Source organism: Mauremys reevesii, linkage group 13 (assembly GCF_016161935.1).
Source record: "Mauremys reevesii isolate NIE-2019 linkage group 13, ASM1616193v1, whole genome shotgun sequence".
In the NCBI taxonomy this organism is placed as follows: domain Eukaryota; kingdom Metazoa; phylum Chordata; order Testudines; family Geoemydidae; genus Mauremys; species Mauremys reevesii.
The window spans coordinates 48,627,392-48,646,050 of NC_052635.1; the positions used below are offsets into that span (position 1 = coordinate 48,627,392).

General features: G+C 55.4%; 1 protein-coding gene and 1 long non-coding RNA gene across 2 annotated transcripts; both read left to right on the top strand.

Annotated features, from left to right (window-relative positions):
* Positions 1-269: 269 nt before the first annotated feature.
* On the top strand, positions 270-13,414 carry LOC120380402. Its single transcript, XR_005587755.1, has 3 exons — positions 270-381; positions 11,385-11,514; positions 13,303-13,414. It is a non-coding gene; the product is annotated as an uncharacterized LOC120380402 (long non-coding RNA).
* Positions 13,415-13,521: 107 nt separating this feature from the next.
* Positions 13,522-18,192, top strand: LOC120380183 (kunitz-type serine protease inhibitor bitisilin-2-like). The gene is made up of 4 exons (XM_039497668.1): positions 13,522-13,594; positions 14,734-14,901; positions 16,066-16,233; positions 17,981-18,192. Exons 1-4 carry the CDS (start codon positions 13,522-13,524, stop codon positions 17,989-17,991), a joined length of 420 nt encoding a protein of 139 aa, XP_039353602.1. The 3' UTR covers positions 17,992-18,192.
* The last annotated feature ends 467 nt before the right edge of the window (positions 18,193-18,659 follow it).

Genomic DNA, 18,659 nt, shown 5'->3' on the forward strand with positions numbered 1-18,659 from the left:
GTACTCAGCCCATAGGAAACCTCATGTTCCCAGACCTGAGACACAAAGCAGGATAATGCTGGGTCAGGGGCTGCTGGCCCCTCCCTGACACTAGGGGGGGTTGTTCGGTGGCCCTCTGCCAGGGCCAAAGGAAAGGGGATGGGCCAATGAGAAATCAGGACCCTGAGACTGACAGTCCCCAGGGCCAATTGGAAGAGACCAACGCTCCAGGTCAGGCTGATTGACAGGGCAGGCAGGCCAATGAGGGAGTCAGGAGGCCAGAGTCCCGTGTGAGGTGGAGCTGCCGGGCCGGAGGGGCAGAGCTAAGGGGAGAGCAGGAGCCTGGCTGGGCTGGGAGCGGGGCCAGAGGAGCAGCCCTGGGAGCTGAGATGGAGGCAGGGTGTGAGTGGGGCTGGGGCTTTGTGGAGCCGGACGCGTGAGCGGCTGGGGAGTCCAGGGGCCCCAGACCCAGCGCAGGGAGGCCCCAGGGACGAGACCTTGCAGGCCGGGCTGGGAGGGGCTGATGACCCCGATGGGAGCGACGCTGGGGGGATGGGCCCTGCCCCCTAGCGCCTGCAGGTGTGTGGGCACCGCCAGAGCAGGGTGCGAGCCCCGATGTCATGGCGGCGCAGCCAGGGCCTGGGCAGGGGTGTGGGCCCTGCGAGGAGCAGGCTGGGAAGGTCCCTGCGCCCCCGAGACGGCCGGGTGTGGTGCCCCAGGCCCACGGACTGGGGTGACATGTTTCCCTCTCACCTTCCCCTTTCCCGTAGTCTCATTAGTTGCAGGTTAACAAATTGTATTTGCTCTGAACTCTGCGGTGAGCAGTGGGGCAGGGAAGTGTCTGGTGCAGAGACAGCTCCCCGGAGTGGGGACATCCTAACCCATGTCCTATGTGACCACGACAAGGTTGGGGGTCGAGCCCCTCAGGAATCCTGGGCCCAGCCGTGTCAGGGTTACGAGGAGGGAGGAAGGGGAGTCCTCGAGGGCAGGCCGGCCTGCGGGCGAAGGGAGTGGGTGCGAGGACTCAGATCCGTTCGCTAGCCCATTTCACCGGGGTAGTGCATATGCCAGGAAAGTTCCCCACAATAGCGGGACCATTCCCCTGCTTACACCTCGCTCTCCAGTGAGAATCCATTGCCATAGTGGGACGTGGACAGAAGTCTCAGTGGTCAGTGGGCCATGGAGTTTATTTGCTCTTGTCCTGAAAGGACTTTAAAAGCTAGAATTCAGTGAGTCAGGAACTGGACAGCCCAGATGAAGGTGCTCAGGGAAGGGGCTGTGGGGAAGGCGGGTTATGGGCTTTTGGAAGGGATGGATTCCAAAGGGCACTGCCACCAGAGCGTCTCTCTCGGATGGGAATTTCTACATCCCTTCATGTCGGGGGCTCCAGCTGGCCCGCTGCCCATACAGCCCCAGCTGCACTGCTATGTCCAGCACCCGAGCTCAGTCAGAGCTAGCGCGGGTACATCCACCCGAGATGGAAATTACCCCTCCAGCCTACAAACACAACAACCCCCACTCAATAACCCGAGGCAGGTCAGCCTTCCTGAAAAACCAGCTAGTCCCTCAGGCAGCCAGTATATCAGCCTGGCAGCCGGCCTCAGTGACTCCTCTGAGTTCTGAGCAGCCTGGGAAGACATTGTTGGGAAAGGTTATTCAGAGAAGCAGAGGGTGGCACTATGGATCCATCATTACAAGGCAACATATTAAGGGTCAGCAAAACCTGGTGGGGTGGAGAGATTACGTGATGGACTTCCACCTGGCCTAACAAACAAAATGGGCTTGGAGCCATGCTCTGTGTTAACAAACCCCACCAAGAAGAGAGCACGTTGAAAGCAGGTCTGTGTGTCCTGAGCAATCAGGAGCACCCAGCAGCCCATAAAAGGCTGTTCCTGATGGGCTTCCCTGACGAGTTTCACGTTTGAGATGAGAAACAGAGTTCAGAGCAGAAACAGCCTTGGGGACCCACGTGAAGTACCAGGGGTAGAGCCTCCCCTCTTCTCTCCCCATCTGTACCTGGGTTCCTCAACCTCAGACAACCCTGTTCCCCCTCGCTGATGCTGTAGTGCAGAGTTTGGGCGCCTGCATATTCTTATATTGATAATAAAAGCCTCCAGCTCAAACAGTCCAGAGCCCGCCAGCCTGAGCCCTCGGATGCCTGGCCCTCAGTGCCTGTCACTCAGCATCTCGGGAACTCGCAGTGTGCGGCCAGTCCAGCTGGTCTGTAATCCTGTCTGCTGCTCCGAGGGAATCTCATCCCCTCACCCTGTCTTTGCTGTGGTCAGTCCCATCCCTGTGCCAGTGGCTCTGACAACAGAGATGTTTCTATTGGTCCCTGCGTCAGGCCACTGATGAGACAAACCAACTAAGGTGTCAGGTATTTCCAAGCACCCACTGCCCCTGCCCCTCCATGCCAGGTCTCCCCTCCATGCCCTCATCCCTTCTCTGCCTGTACTCACTTTCTGTTGGAGCACCCTGTAGTGCTGTCCAGAAGGTAAAGAGCCCCAGGAGAAGAAAGAGGCCCCCTGACTTCATGGTGCTGCCAAGAGCTGGGTCTGAGTGCCCAGAGCTGAGCCAGCTGCAATTTAAAGTCACACCCAAGTGGAGCTGGTTCAAGTGTGGGAGGAAGCAGCTATAAGGACCTCCCATATTTTAGCCTAATTCCATGTTCTAAGGAGCCAGCTCCAGGTATCTGTCCCTGCCCACACAGAATAAGGATCTGAACAGGACCTTGTCATGTTTAGAAATTGCCTTGGAAGACAAAGCAAAGAAACGTAAGGAGGAAAGCGGAGGGACTGAGATCCACCAATGCCCAGGGACATCGGCAACTGCAGAAAACTGGTGATGTCAGATATACCCAGGGCAGAATGAGAAAACCTCCCCACTCAATTAACTGGCCAACAGGAGGGTGGGTGAGAGAATGGGGGGTGAAGTATGTCAGGAGGTCCTCACCATCAGCCTGCACAGGACACAAATGCACCAGGCACGAGCAGGAGATGAGATTCCAGGCCCAGAAATGGCTGAAGTATGAAAGCTGCAGCTTTTTGGCCGGGCAATAGTTCTTATTCCCCTGAGCCCCGAGGAGCAAGGTATGCAGGGGGAATTGGTTGGAACTGGACATTATTTCTATACCTCTGAACCAGTATGTGGCTCTTCACATGAAACCTAGAAAGACAAGATCCCTTCCTCAGAGTGCTTCCAGTCAGGCTCAGGGAGAGAGGCAGCTATTCGGGGTGGGAGGCTGCTGAGGAAATCTGTGTGGGAAGGCTCCTTGCAAGAAGCAGGTTTTAAGTACAGGTTTGCTCCACTCTTCCCGGCTGTGGCTCAATTCTGATGCCAGCACTGAGTGATCCACCTTCTTCTATTGCATTTCCAGTATTCCACACCTTGCAGCTTCATGGCTTTCATCCCAAACAGTCTTATCCTGCATTGTTGTTATTAATCGTTGTTAGACTGAAAACACCACTGAGTTAATTGCTCCATCTAGCTGGCTGGTGCCCTGGGAGGTGAGAACTGCAGCAAATAACAACTCACTCTGGATACACCCAGCTATTGATGTGAAATATCAAACTACCCCAGCAATAGCACACAGTGATCAGGTTTCAATGTACTGAGACTTCACAGCCCGAAGCCACACTACTGAGGCATGGTGTTAGCTCTCAGAGCTAAGCATGACCAGGCCAGGTCAACGCTTAGATGGGAGACCTCCAAAGAGAAACCAGGTGCTGCAGGCAATGGGACTGGCGATGCTCTAGCTTCTGAGGCAGTTCAGAACCCATGCTCCATCCCTAGAGGTCCCTGGACCCTTTTCTCAAGAGCGGGAGTGTTTGCCTTGGTTTCTTGGCCAGATTCCAATGCAGGAAATCACAGTCTGTCTCCCTAAATCCCTGCCTGGATTTTCAGATGAATCAAATATCTGTTGTGCAGTGCCACTGGTGACTAGACAGTTGTACAGATTTCTAACCCAGACATGGCTGCATATAGCTCCTGGGGGAAGTGACATCTGTCTAAGTTCCTATACAGGCCTAAACTGTCGGTCAGGTACGTTGTATGACAAACGGTAGAGGAATTCAGGGACTGATGGTAATAATTAGGCAATCATTTCCATAACCTGGAACCCAAATCCAATTTCTCTTCCCTGTCCCAGGGCACTTTCACAAGTTAGCAATGCAGCAAACAAAGACACTGGGCCAAATTCAGCCCTGAGCAGATGTGACTCACTGATTTCAATGACGTGGCACACACTTACACCAGGCAGGGCTGCGTTTGGCCGCTTGGTGGACAGTCCCACATGCACCCACGAAAGCTCATGCTCCAATACGTCTGTTAGTCTATAAGGTGCCACAGGATTCTTTGCTGCTTTTACAGTCCCCCAAAGGCCCTTCTCTGGGAGGGCACAGTCCTGCAGCACTAGGAGCCAGTCACAGGCTTCTTGTGTTTGGCAACAACTCACTATCTGTGTTGTTTTAAGGGTTGAGAGCCATTGGGATATTTGGGTGACAGGTAGATAACGTGCTTTCTGCCTCTTTGGGATGTAAGTCAGAACCACATAGTTGCCCAGTGTGCAAGGCACCGGCCCCGTGACACTGTAACACACAATTTGCACCCTGGCTGCTAGCATTTCTAGTCTCTGAGATGCCCCATAATAACACCATATCTAATGGGACTCACTGAGCTGCAGGTGGATGCAATACCCTGTGTTTTCCCAGCAATGCACCGTCTCCGCAATTACCTAAAGGGAGCTGGTGTGGTGCTGTGCAGCTGCCGAGGTGCATTTCACCTTTATGTGGAACATCAGATGCTGGCAACTGCAGCAGGCAGGACAGCCTGGCAGAGCAACAGTCCAATGGGACATGACCGTGCCTGTGCCATGCCGGCAGAGTGTGGAACTGGAGTCAGAGGGCCCATGTTCCCCAGAGGGTCTGTGATGGCAGGACACCAGTGGAATGGGGGAGTTGGGCTGGAAGCGGCTCGCCCACGCGGGCAGAGCAGTGTGCGGGGTTTACTGAAGCTCCACCTGGCCACCTCGACCTGCGCTCAGCCTCACGCTTTGCTAGGGAACCGCGGTGGCAGGGCTGAGCTGTGAGTTCTGTGCAGGGCAGCGGCTGGAGGTGTGATCCAGGGAACTCCGACTACGCCCCCGAAGCCCTGGCCTTTGCAGGCACCGCACTGAGAGACATTGATATGACCCTTCTCTCATGAGACAACATGCTGGCAGCTTGCCCCCTTGGTGAAGGATCCTGTTTGTTTCTTTCCATCCCAGACGAAGCCTTTGATCTCAGTCACAAGCAGGACACCCCACCCCCTCCTGGTTCCTGTCGATTTTCTCTCTTGTAGATATCACCGGTATCTGTCTCAGTGAGCAAACAGGCGTCCCTTGGCAGACACACAATACACAGAAGACTCGTGGCCAGACTGAGAGGTAAGCGTCTGTTACCCGCTGCCTGCAAGGAACATGGCCAAGGCTGTCACCTCCTGGCGACTTCCCTCCCGGCACCTTGAGAATATGATTTGCAGTGCAGAGCTTTGTGCAATGATTCTGATGAGCAGTGAGCTACTGGCTGGTGGTGGAGACCTCCCATTCCTCTCTTTGGTGACCTGCATCTGACCGAGGGGATCCCTGTCAAACCCTCTGCACTCCCTGTGCTCGCTGCCAGGTGGCTCCAAGAGGTTTCTGGGTCACAGATGGCAAGCGCCACAGACCCTCGTGGGGAATCCAGCCACACGAGCGGTGGCTCTGTTCAGGATGCGCTGTCAGAATTGTATAGCTGCAGTGCAAGAGGCAAAAGGAGGCGTCTCCTGAACAATGGAGACAATTGTAAAAGCATATGGGGAGGTTTTCAAAGGCGACAGGTGCCTTGAAGGAAAGCTGCAAATGGAAATAGACCCGACTGGGGAACCTGTGTGCTTACCACGAGGGAAACGTCCCTGGCCCTACGTTATCCAGTGCAAGGAGCTTGAACGGCTGCAGAGCAGAGGTGTCCTAGCACCACTGCAGCCTGGGTAAGCAACATGGTGGAGGTAAAGACGCCATCAGGGAAATTATGTATCTGCATACACCCAAGCCACTGAACCAGGCATTGACTAGATGCCACTATCCACTACCCACAACTGACCTCATGCCAGAACTCGCCAAAGCCAGAATCGTTCCGGTCTGTGCTGTGAGGCCTGGCGGGGTTGGCACATAAGCCTGGTAAAGAGGCCAGCATGCTGACAAGCTTTACAACACCACTTGGTCACTACCAATAGCTGCCCATGCAGGTGGCATAAGCCCGGCACCAGAGCTGGTCCAGAGAAGACTCACCCAGGTGCCGACAGGGCTGCCTGGGGTGAAAATAATTGCAGACAACATCCTCACTGTAGGTGAAGGGAGCAAGGACCCACGAGCTCAATGAGACCATGGCAGAAAACTACAAGCTTCCTACAGCCAAGCAGGGACAAGAACCTAAAACTCAACCCAGAAAACCTGGACACAGGGCTGTTGTCCCTGCCTCAGCACGTAGGGCTGCCATGCAAACAGCACAGGCCTCACGCCTGGGCATTGACAGCTGGCTGGGATGGGCTTGAGGGTGTGTTTTCTGGCCAGGAATGAGTACACAGCACTGGTCCTCCATCGAAGGGTGTGACATGGCTGGTCAGGTGAGACCCACCAGCGGACAGGAATAGTGGTTTGCTGGACTCGGAGGCAGGTGACAGGGAGACAGAGACAGGTCACTCCCATGCGAGCTCAGACTGTGTAACCAGCTGAGTGTGTGGTAAGGCAGCTCTGTGCTAGCAGCCTCTGGCCGAAGGGACAAGGGGTCGGGGCTGGGCACCAGGGCTTTGTTTGTAATGGGTATCTTTGTAAAGGAGGGAAGCAGCATCATAGACTTTAAGGTCAGAAGGGACCATTATGATCATCTAGTCTGACCTCCTGCACAATGCAGGCCACAGATCTCACCCACCCACTCCTGTATCAAACCTGTGTCTCAGCCGTTGAAGTCCTCAAATCATGGTTTAAAGACTTCAAGATGCAGAGAATCTTCCAACAAATGACCCGTGCCCCACACTGCAGAGGAAGGTGAAAAAAACCCAGGGCCTCTGCCAATCTTCCCCGGAGGAAAATTCCTTCCCGACCCCAAATATGGCGATCAGCTAAACCCTCCATAATGCCAATTATAATAAACTTCAGAGCTAAGGGTGAACCATTCAAGAAATATATGTTTGCTGATGATGTTTTAAAGAAAGTCACACGATTGGACTGATCATGATCAGTGAAACTGGAGTCAGAGGGCCTATGTCCCCTGGAGGGGCTGCTGTTGATGGTATCTCATGAGCCCCTGGAACACCGGCAGTCAGGCTGGAAGCTGCTGAGCTGCATGGACAGGGCCGTGCACGGGACTTTCTTAAAGTTCCACTTGTTGGTTTTACCCTGCACTCAGCTTCACTCTTTGTTAAAGAACATAGCACCCTTCAGCCATGCTGATGGATGAGGATCAGCCCCGCCAGGTCTCCTCGCGAGCTGTGCTGCTGTCGGGGGTGCCCCTCTGCCCTGCTCTGAGCATCGCTAACCTCAGTCTCTCTGCACTGCCAGCCCAGGCCAGCCCAGCGCGGTGCCTTGCGGAGGGAGATCCATGGCTGCACAGCACCACACCACACCGTGGCCCATGGCTAGGGTGACCAGATAACCTGATTTTATTGGGACAGTCCCAATTTTGGGGCTTTTTCTTATATAGGCTCCTGTTACCCCCCCACCACCCATCGTGATTTTTCACTCTTGCTGTCTGGTCACCCTACCCGAGGCCAAGGGCAGTGCGACTGAGGCCGTGCTTCAGGCCTCGGTGTAGAGCCATTGCTTCTCTGCCATGGTCCGGAGGGAGGGGATGAAACCTGAGGGCACTGGCAGCAGAGGGGGACGGTTATCTCTACCGCCTGCCTTCCCCTGTGACTCCACGAGGTGAGCTTATCCAGAGCCCAGTGGCCATGGCAGGGCATAGCCAGGCTGTCCAAAGGGCGTGAACCCCAAGTCGTCCCTCCACGGCAGGACAGCCGCACCGGGGCCTGGTCTTCTTGGACCGTGGCAATGGAATAGGGAACCCAGGGCGTGGCAGGGAGAAAACCGGCCATGCAGGGAGCCGAGGCAGTTTGTGGAGAGAGCCTCACCCTGTGTGGGCAGATGGGAATGGTCTGACGGGTGGGGAGGGCGGCTCCGCTCTGTACCCGCCTTCCTCCCCCTCACCAGACACAGGCAGCAGCTCGCCCCAGGGGGAGGAAGATGCCCCTGACTCCCTGGTGCAGCCAGGAGCTGGGTCTGAGTGCCCGGAACTGAGCCAAGCCAGGCTTCAAACTCTGCCCTGGGTGTGGCTGGGACCGCAGAGGGAGGCCCCCTCTCGCCCGCAGCCTGGGGTTGCATTCGCTCTGAGCTCACAGACTGGAGCCACCCACGCTGCCTCCTTCACCGCCCACTTCAGTCCATGCCCCCGGGCTCAGCCACGGCCGGGAACCCCCAGGCTGCCCCCGCTGGGCGAAGGGCCAATCCCTGCTCTTTCTGGGAATGCCCTGCCCCTTCCCGGGATCTCTTGGCCCCTCGTTCTCATGGACGGAACTGGGTGGGGAGGCGGCATTGGCCTCCCTGAGCTTCCATCCACGCCCTGTGACACGTCTCCTTTGCACCTGAGGAACCCCGAGGCAGGTGATCTCCCTTCCCCCATCATCGAAAATCAGGGACTTGGCAAGTGTCCCACAGAAACCTGGGGCCTTTCCTGGGCCTCTCTTTCTTCAGTGGGGCTGGATTAGTCACATGTAGCCTGGACTCTGAATGTCCTGCCACGCCCTGGGTTCCCTAGTCCATTGCCCCGGTCCTGGTTCTAATGGTGGGGTTGGGGAAAACTGCATCCGAGTGTGGTTCTTGCCCTGAGGAGCCTGCCCCCTGCTCTCAACCTGACTCCGCCCACGGGTGGTTTTCGTCTGGTGAGGAGGCTGAAATCAGCAGTGTAGGAAAAATCTGAGCAAAGTTGCAAGCTGAACTAAAGCCTTGTACTGCCAGAGGCATAGCTTAGATGCAGCAGGAGAGAGACCAGTGAAACCAGCCCAGTGGGATTTTACCCCAAGTTCCTCACTAAGCTGGGAACAGGCAGGAGACATTTCAAGCCAGACGGGGATTTTCCCCAACAATTCTAAGTGCCTGAGAAGCTGGAAATTGGGAAGTGCCGCCTCAGTGCCAGGCTCCTAGACCCGTCTCCCCTGCGATGGCGCCGCTCACCGGACACTGCCGCAGCCACAGGGCGAGGCTGCCGAGGTTTCTCTCTCTCTTCACTTCCTGCTAGAGGGTCTCATGGGAGCAGCCAGGCATGGATCTGCTCAGGGCACTCACGTGTCAGCCATGGGCTGGGGAGCAGCTCGAGCTCCCCAAAGCCCAGCAGCTGTTGCACATCACTCATGATGGGCCTGGGCTGAGCACAGAGCCGGTGTCCATGCTGAAATCCTGCCAGATGAAACTCGGTGCCCTAGTTACTGGCCTGGCTGGCTGGCCCGGAGGACGAGTGTGCAATGTACACAAATCCTGCCAGCCTGGGTGTGGTTTCAGTTTGAAACGGTGGAGTGGGTGGAATAATGCTGCCATATGCTGGGAACAGGTTGGCGTAGGGTGGGAGCCTCATTCCTCACTCACCCTTCTGCTGGTGGGCGGGGAGCACGGCCATGAACACAAGGAAGCTGTGAGAAGAGGCGGCCAGTCAATGAGATGTTTAAACTCGGTTCCATCGGCTTCATCTACTGTCCCTCCTCAGGCGAGCCAGTCGTCCCCGGCGAGGAGGAATGGCCGCTCGGGAGGTGACGAGAACACCAACCTCCCATGATTTCACAAAGGACGAGACCCCTGGATTGGCTCAATGAAAGCCAAGTGATGCTGGAGGTGTTCAGTGCCCCTTGTCCCAAAACCTGTGCTTTGGACCCATGTCCTTCTTGGCTGGGTCCTTACCGGTGGAAGTGGCAGTGCTGCTCATTGAAAAGGTTTTTAAGAAAGCATCAGTGCAGCCTCTGCCCAGGAAGTCGTTGCTTGACTGACAGTTTGGCCAGTTCTTGCCCAGGGTCACATCTTCCGTTTCAGACCCAGATTGCAGTGAGAAAACTCTCACTGGCATCTCCATGCTGCTGAGGTCAAGCATAGAGCTGGCTCCAGCACAGCGCCCACACTGGCCATGGATCAGCTCCTGCCAAGAAGTGGAGCTCAGGAGTCTGTGCTGGCATGATGAGACTGCGGGCTGTCTCGTGTCTTGTTGGACACTGGGTGCTGCTGACTCACCTGTGGAGTCTGGTGGGGCGAATGGGACGGCTCGCGTCGGGCTTTGCTCTTGACTCTCTGATCTCAGTGGTTAGTCATGGGTGATCGGTCCTCTTCCAGTGTGGGGTGCTGCCGGAGAGCCGTCCGTAGCCCCCGGCCAGCCGGTGTCAGGCCAGCAGGAGGCCTGGGGCGCAGTGTTTTCAGGGGCCTGACAGCGCCCAATTGAAGGTCTCCATTTTGCCCACCATGGACAGTGCAGTTCAGTCCCACTGAGCTTGGGGCCCGATGAGAGGAGCTGGCTGAGGCCCAGCCCAGACAGGACTGGAGCGGGGGAGCTGGCAGCGGCGATGTCAGGCCCTTTGATTGAGGGGTGCATCTGCCATTACTTCCCAGGGGGTGAGTCTAGGCCCCCAGCAGCGCCGGGATGATCCCATCACCGCTGTAACCCAGTCAGCCTTACAGCAGCCGTGCCTGGCCAGGGGGTTGGGACCTTCCCTGTCACGTCCCAACCGTGACACTGTTCTCCAGGCCTGGGGCACCTGAAGGTCAGACTATTGCCGGGTGCTCTGCATGGGGCTGCCCCTTACAGCCAGCCAGAGTCTGGCGCTGGTGCAGAACGTGGCACTCGCGTCCTGAGCAGGGCACTTCTCTGGGAGCACATGGCCCCATGCGCCGGGATCGGCACTGGCTACCCAGTGGTCTCTGCAGCCCTAAATCGCCTGGGACTGGCCTTACTCAGGGATCAACACCTCTGTCCACAGCTGCTGTCGGGGGAAGGGTGCTGATCCCCATGTTATAGGACAGAGGGAGGGGCTGGCAAGCTATTCTCGGTGAGGGCTCGAGGGTTCTGGAGCCTGCTCCTCCCTGATCCAAAATAGGTCGAATTCGATGACCTTCCAGGCATGCTGCAAAACCCATTGCTTTGCCAGGGAAGGGAGCGGGCAGGGTCTGTGCGTTTGTCACCACAGGGTTCTCTCTTGGCTGCTGAGTGAATGTTTTACTTAGATCCGTATGTGCTGCCGCCAGGAGCTGATCCTTTGTTACTGGCAGTTTCAATAAGTGTTTGGGAACCCCGAGATTTTGCCAGGGCATTTTTTATTATTGTTTAAATTTACATCAATAAAGACACCACTTATCATTTCAGAGTCTCACCTGGGTGGAGACAGATACCAGGAACTGGCTTCCCACACAAGGAAATAAACTGGGACTGGACTGTGCCAAGCCCATATAGGTCACTGAGCCACCGCCCCTCCTCGTGACCCAGCCCCCGCCAGGTTAGTGTTTGAATCATAGAATCACAGACTATCAGGGTTGGAAGGGGCCTCATCTAGTCCCACCCCCTGCTCAAAGCAGGACCAACCCCAACTAAATCATCCCAGCCAGGGCTTTGTCAAGCCGGGCCTTGAAAACCTCTAAGGAAGGAGATTCCACCACCTCCCTAGGTGAATATGGGCACAGCTCAGTGCTGGGCATTCAGACCTGGCTCCTGGCAGCACCATGAGGGCAGGGGGCATCTTCCTTCTCCTGGGGCTTCTGGCCCTCTGGGCTGAGCCACCACCTGCACCTGCAAGTTTCCAGGTGCAGTCACTGCTCACAGGCCATGCAGGGCTGATGTGAAGGTCTAGCCCTCAGCGTCAGACCCCCTCCAGGGAGCCCTGCCCTGCCCGGCGTGTCTGAGAGAGCCTCACCCAGGCCATTGCCTTCCCACAGCTGTTGTTCCCCACACTGCGCATGTAACCCACACACCGCCTGGGGGTGGGGTTCTGTCCCATCTAGTGGCACCAAGACCACTTAGACAGAGAAAACAATTAATGAGTCTGTTCTACAGCCCTAGCTAAGGGCCAGGTGGCTTTTAGCCCATGCGATAGAGGCTCATGCACTAAGCTCCAGAGGCCCCAGGTGCGATCCCGGCCGCCGACGACTGGAGTCTGTCAGTGTTACACATCAGACTAATATCTCCAGCCTGGACTCAGAGCTAATCCCCTCCATAGGTGCACTCAGCTTAACAGCTCTTCTCTGCACCATCTCCTGCCTTGGGCAGGGTTTCAGTACCATGCCTGGTGTGACGTACAACATGCCAGGTGTGGAGGATGTTTGCATTGGCACAGGCTGTGGCAGTGCACTGAGGAGACTCCAGCATGGCTGAGCAGCGCAGGGCGTGTGACGCCCTGGTACCAGCAGGGCAGACAGCCTGTTCCATGTCACCACGCCTTCGTTACACCGTGTCACCTGCTACCCAGAATCCTCTTGGCCTTCTCAGCCCCACTGCACAATGTGCCCCGTCTCCATGCCCTGTTCACGTGACCGCTGGGCTCCCCAGCTCACCTCCCCATCAGCCTCACTTTGCACCAGGCTGTCTCCCCACAGGGCGCTCTGGATCTCCCTGTTTCTCCAGGTTCCTTAGAGGGGGTTTTCCAAACCAGGCTCCTCCCTGTGCTCTGCATCGCCACGGCCAGGGTGGGCAGGTCAGGCCGGTCCCCACAGGTGACCAGGCCTCCGGCCCTGCAGGGCTGCTCTGGACCCGCCTGGCTGGTTTCTCAGGGAGGACGGCTCTGGGGGCTCTGGGCCCATGTCAGGCTCTGGCAGTTCACAAGGGCAGCAACACAAGCCCAGTGTGTCCATAGCTGATTCCCCCCTTGCTCTGGGCCACGGCCATTTCCTCGTTCCCCTGGGCAGGTCCCCCCCATTGGGAAATGGAGGGGCTGGGGGCTGGGCCATGGCCCCACGGTCCCTCTGGCCGGACAGATCTCCTGGGCCCCACGGGGGCTGGCGGAACCAGCTACTGGGGACTCAGCGGGGAACAGGCCACGACCTGGCTCCCAGCCCATGTCCGGGTTAAAGGGTGACGCGCAGGCCCCCGCGGGCCAAGCTGTCTGGACTCCTGGGGCCGGGAAGGAATTACACATGTGCACCCGCAGAGCCACTGGCAGGGGCCAGGGATTTCCCTTCCCTTGGGGCACTGAGCAGGGTCTGTCCCCTGGGACGGGGGGGCATGTGCCCTCATCAGTCGCTGAGACTGCAGCCAACGGGACTTTTGGGCCTGGACCTCCCTGTTTCTCCAGGTTCCTTCGAGGGGGTTTCCCAGACCCCGGGATCCGGGTTGTTTCCTCGTTCCATCCGGGAGGACTGATTTATTGTCAGACAGTGTGTGCTGGGAGCTGGAGCGTGGCAGGAGCCGATAGGTCACTGCGGCCTCCTCCCACCCTTCCGACCCGGCCCCACCGGGTTTAAATCCCAGCCCGGCTCAGCGCTGGGCACTGGACCCAGCTCTCGGCAGCACCATGAAGTCAGGGGCCACCTTCCTCCTCCTGGGGATCCTGGCCCTCTGGGCCCAGCTGCCGCCTGCGGCTGGGGGTAAGTGCGGGCAGCAAGCAGTGGAGGGGGAAGGGACCGGGGGACGTGTTGTACAGACAAAACTACACAGGATCTTTTCAGGGGGCAAGACACAGATGCCACATTTATTATGATGATAATCTGATTTATGACCAATAACTAATATCTTAATCCTTATACACACACATTATACCCAATACCTATACACACACACACACACACATTCACACACACACACATCCATCAGATGTTCTGCAGCTGCTGCACAGTTACCAGTCCTGGACACAGCTTGGATTCATGGCTTCATTCTGCAGCTTGGGTTCGTGGCTTGATTTTCCAGCGTGGGTTCGTAGCTTGTGGCAGCTAACTGGCCAGGAAAGCTGGGCACAAGGACAGTCTGGCTCTCTGTTGGGCCTGCACCGATGCCCTTCCATGTTGGCAGCAGAATATTACCCCCCAAAGTCTCCCATCCCACCCATCCTTTTTGTAGGCTTGAGTTTGAATCCAGTCTATAGGTCTTGCTGTGTCACGCTGCCTCCGGGTTTGGTGATTGATCACCCGTCAATTGCAGGCGTGACTTTCAGCCTCGGACCTGGCTTTGATCTTTCTTCTATTGCACCTTTTCTGTTTAGGAAAAAAAACAGGAGTACTTGTGGCACCTTAAAGACTAACAAATTTATTTAAGCATGAGCTTTCGTGAGCTACAGCTCACTTCTTCGGATGCATAGAATGGAACTCTTCTCACTTTGTTCGGGCTCTTGTCTGCATCTTCAGCCAGTGGGGTTTGAACTTTATTTTATCAGGACAGGCTGGGTCTGGAGGTTGATTTCATTATCCATACATGCCTCATTCACACATCTAAACTAAACTAATAAGATTACAGCAGGGTTTGCAAAAATGAAGGTTGGAGGAAGCTTTTACAAAATGGAGTGAGCATTTTAAAATGGGGTTTGAATTCCAATATGGCAAACAGTGAACAGAAGTTACAATGTAGGCAAGTGTAGTGGATGGTGACCAGAAGTTACATTAATAAAGTGAACAATTAAAAACAATTTCATTTATCAGTTCTACAGACGGAGGAGAAACCCTCGTTTTCTGCTTCCTGGCTCCGAGTGGCTTTGCTCTGCCTTTCAGACTCCTCTCTCTGCTCTGTCCCTCAGACCTTTGTAGACTCCCTGCTGACCCCGGGTCCTGTTATGCCATGATCCCTCGCTGGTTCCATGACTGGCAGGCCAAGAAGTGTGAGAAATTCACCTATGGAGGTTGTGATGGGAACAAGAACAACTTTGAGACTCAAACAGAATGTCTCAGGAAGTGCGGCGGGCACGGTGAGGCTCAGGGCTGGGTCCTGCACGACACTTTGGGAAGATGGCCAGGCCACTGGGGCTGATCTCCACTCCCTGACCGGAGGGCCCTGAGCTCTCTCGTGCTGTGAGGGCCCCTAGACCTGCTAACTCGGTTCCAGCCCTGCTTTGGCCAGGCCGCAGATGGGAAGAGCCCTGCTGGGCTTGGGTGTCTGAACACGAGTGCTCGGCACAAACCTGTGCAGGGTAAGATCACGTTGTTTATAACTAAACCTACCCCGAGCCCTGTTCCAGCCTGTGACACAGGGCTGCCTGTAGGCCAGGGCACCCCGCTCCCTCACTGGGAGATGGGAGGAGAAATCAGTCACTGACTGACCATGGCCTGAATGATCCAATGCCCTCAGGGACTTGGGGTCTTTGCTGAAGCAGGAAGCGGGTGTTGGTCATTTCTGTGCTGCAATGTTTCCACAACGAAGGGGTGAGTCTCTTCTGGGCCAATCCTGATCTCTCTTGGGTTTCACACTCACATCCCTAGGGACTGCAGTGGAGTCACCCCGTTTACACCAAACTCTGCAGTCACAGAGCTGCTGAGTGCAGGGAGGTTCTCAGACCCCAGGATCTGGGTTGTTTCCTTGTTCCTTCCAGGGGACTGATTTATTGTCAGACAGCGTGTGCTGGGCACTGGTGCATGGCAGAGCCAAGAGGTCACATGAGCCACCTCTCCCCATGCCTGACCTGGCCCCACCTGGGTTTTTGTTTAAATCCCAGCCTGGCTCAGTGCTGGGCACTCAGACCTGGCTCCCAGCAGCACCATGAAGTCAGGGGCCACCTTCCTTCCCAGGGACTCCAGACGTCCATTTCTGTGTCCACGTGCAATCCTTTGTGCCATTCCTCTAGCGCTCGGAGGGGCACTGCCAGCTCTGCGGGGGAAGGAGGGAATCTTCCATCCTCTGGAACGCCCTTGCCCCAGGGTGCTAAGTCTCTGCTGAAGCTGGACACGGATATTTTTCCCTGATGATTTCTCACTTTGGGTGGTAAAGGCTACATCACATCACACAGAGATGCCCATAGGACAAGCCTCTGCTCCTGTGCCCTCATGCCCACCCACTTCATCTGGGTGTGGGGAGACAGATCCTTGGCAGAAGTCTCTGTTTCTGAGTCCCTTGTCTCTCTGTCCTGTGCCCGCAGATATCTGCAGCCTCCCCAGTGAAGTGGGCCCCTGTACTGCTGCCATTCCTCGATGGTTCTACAACTGGCACTCTAAGAAGTGTGAAGAATTCTCTTACGGTGGCTGCAATGGGAACAAGAACAACTTTGAGACTAAAGTCGATTGTCTCCAGGCCTGTGCAGGCCAGGGTAAGACCTATGCCAACCTGGGCAGGTGCTGCTACTTATACAGGGAAATGCTGGGAACACACCAGGGCCCCAGGCTGCCCTCCAGTAAATGGTGCCCTCATGTATGTCCCCTACCGATTCCTACGGTGCCTGGGTGTGTTTCAGGGCTGCTGCAGTTGGTATGGAGCATAGAATCCTAGGACTGGAAGGGACTTTGAGGGGTCGTCTAGTCCAGTCCCCTGCACTCATGGCAGGACTAAGTATTATCTAGACATGGCTATCTAGACGTGGAGCATGCAGGGTACACGGACAGCGCGGAGACGATGAATGTGTGTGGAAAGGGCAGCCCTCACTGAAAATGCCAAGGTCAGGACAGGCTGAAAAAAGGAGACAGATCCTCCCAAAGCTGGAGGTTAACACTGAAGTCAGATTCACCAACCAGTCACAAACTGTGCTCCTGCTCCCCCACACTGGTTATCAAGAAGCTAAAACAGAAAGAAATCACCCAGCCCCCTTTACTGCATTCCGGTTCTCTGGCTCCCAGTCAGCACCTAGGTGCAGTAAGGTGAGCAGTTATTTCAAAACTCTGCTCACTTGGCAAAATGTTCTTCTGAACCCCAAAGGGCCAGTCACATTGCCAGGTCAGTATTAGGTTGGATCTTACCCAGAATAACACACTGCCAGCCAGTCCTTTAGTGTCTAAAACTAAAGGTTTATTAGAAAAGAAAAGAACAAGAGAGCTATTAAATGGTCAAAGCCATCAGATCCATACTTATAATTTCAGAGTCCATATATCAAGTTCTTAGCAGCATTGGTGAGTTTGCTGACTTGTAGAGTCCCCACAGCCTAGATGGGTTAGTCAGTCCTTTCTCAGAGCTTCAGTGTGTAGAGAAGTTACTCCAGAGGTGAGAAGCAGGATTGAAGACAAAAATGGAGAAGATGCAGCTGCCATTTTATATTCTTTGTCATGTGGCTTGTACATCCTGTGTCCCAAACACAAACCTACAAACACATGGGCCTGGAAAAGCAATTGCAGACCCCTGTCCACAGACATGTGCCTACATGTGCTGCTGACTCATAGGTGTAACCGCTGCTTTCTCTCCATGGGTTCATTGTATAGCTGGTTGGATAGTGCTGATGCCAATCTGTCTGGGGGGTGTCACCCAGAAACACAGCACAAGTTTGAAATACAAATATACCACACATATTTATAACTCACAGTACAAATATGATACATACGTATAAACATGATTATCATATTTAGCCAATCATAACTTTTCCACGGATACCTTACATGGCATATCTTGTAAGATTTATTGTAATTTTGTAATATGGGTCTCAATAACATTATAAATGGCCACCCCTGTTCCATACAGCATCACACACTGCGTACGGGGCCCATCTCTCACAGTCACATAGCTGCAGACTGAAGGGAGCTCATCCCACTCCTGCAGCACTGGCTGTCCTCCCCGCTCCGCCCACCCTCCCGAGCTGGAAGAGTCTCAGTTCCTCTCTCCCTGCAGCTTTAGCAGTGAAAGTGACTAGCCAAGGAACTGGAAGTATACCCGCTGGGTGTGTAAGGTGCCCCCGGCAGTGGGGGGTCAATGCACCCTGATGCCATGGTGCTGCTGAGGGTCAGCTCTGAGTCTCCAGCACTGAGCCAGGCTGGAATTTAAACCATCTTCAAGGCAGGACTGGTTAAGGAGTGGGGGAGGTGCCTCACGGTGCCATGGTACAAGGGCTCTGATGGCTTTGTCCTATTTCCCAGGGTCTCCCTAACTCCTGTCTGCCCGAACCCAGACTCCAGAGGGGATGAGCTGCCTCAGCCACACTGACCAATTGCCAGGATCGGATTAGCCGGAAGACAAAGACCTGACCCCCAGGGACTCTCCCCATCCCCAGTGCTGTTGCTAGGAGAACAGGTCGTGCTTTCCTGGGATTCCTTCTCTTCCTCAATAAATGTTTCCTGACACCCCTGCATCTCGACATCTGCTTCCATTCTCCAGGTCAGGCCTCTCCCAACCTGTGTAGCTCCCACCACCCACCCCACCCCTCCTGGGCCTGTCAGGCTGGATCTGAAGCAGATGCTTCGGTTCAGGGCTGCAATCCAGAGACTGAGAGACTCTGAGTTGCCTGGTGGGAAACTTTCCCAGTAATCACAGACAAGCTCTGGGATGTGCATGGGGAGCTCTGGGAGCAGCAACATGGAGCAGAGCAATCTTTACACTAGTGCCCATGTTTTCACAATTACACATGGAAGCAGAGTCAGGATGAGCTCTACCCTGACATCTGGTGGTGAGTTGTGGGAAAGAACTTCAGGGGCTGATCTTGTTTGCATAGGCACACCCACCCCGCCTCGCATGAGCCCACAGCAGCTCAAATGGTCACTTTGGTTGCTGTGGGATCCCCAGCTTCTCTGTTATTGAGGCAGGAAGAATAAAGTGTTG

Excerpts from the sequence above, each read along its gene's own strand:
- LOC120380183 (XM_039497668.1), top strand. The coding sequence starts at position 13,522 with ATGAAGTCAGGGGCCACCTTCCTCCTCCTGGGGATCCTGGCCCTCTGG. Across the intron at positions 13,595-14,733 it reads GCTGCCGCCTGCGGCTGGGG|ACCTTTGTAGACTCCCTGCT; the intron begins GTAAGTGCGGGC and ends TCTGTCCCTCAG. Across the intron at positions 14,902-16,065 it reads CAGGAAGTGCGGCGGGCACG|ATATCTGCAGCCTCCCCAGT; the intron begins GTGAGGCTCAGG and ends CTGTGCCCGCAG.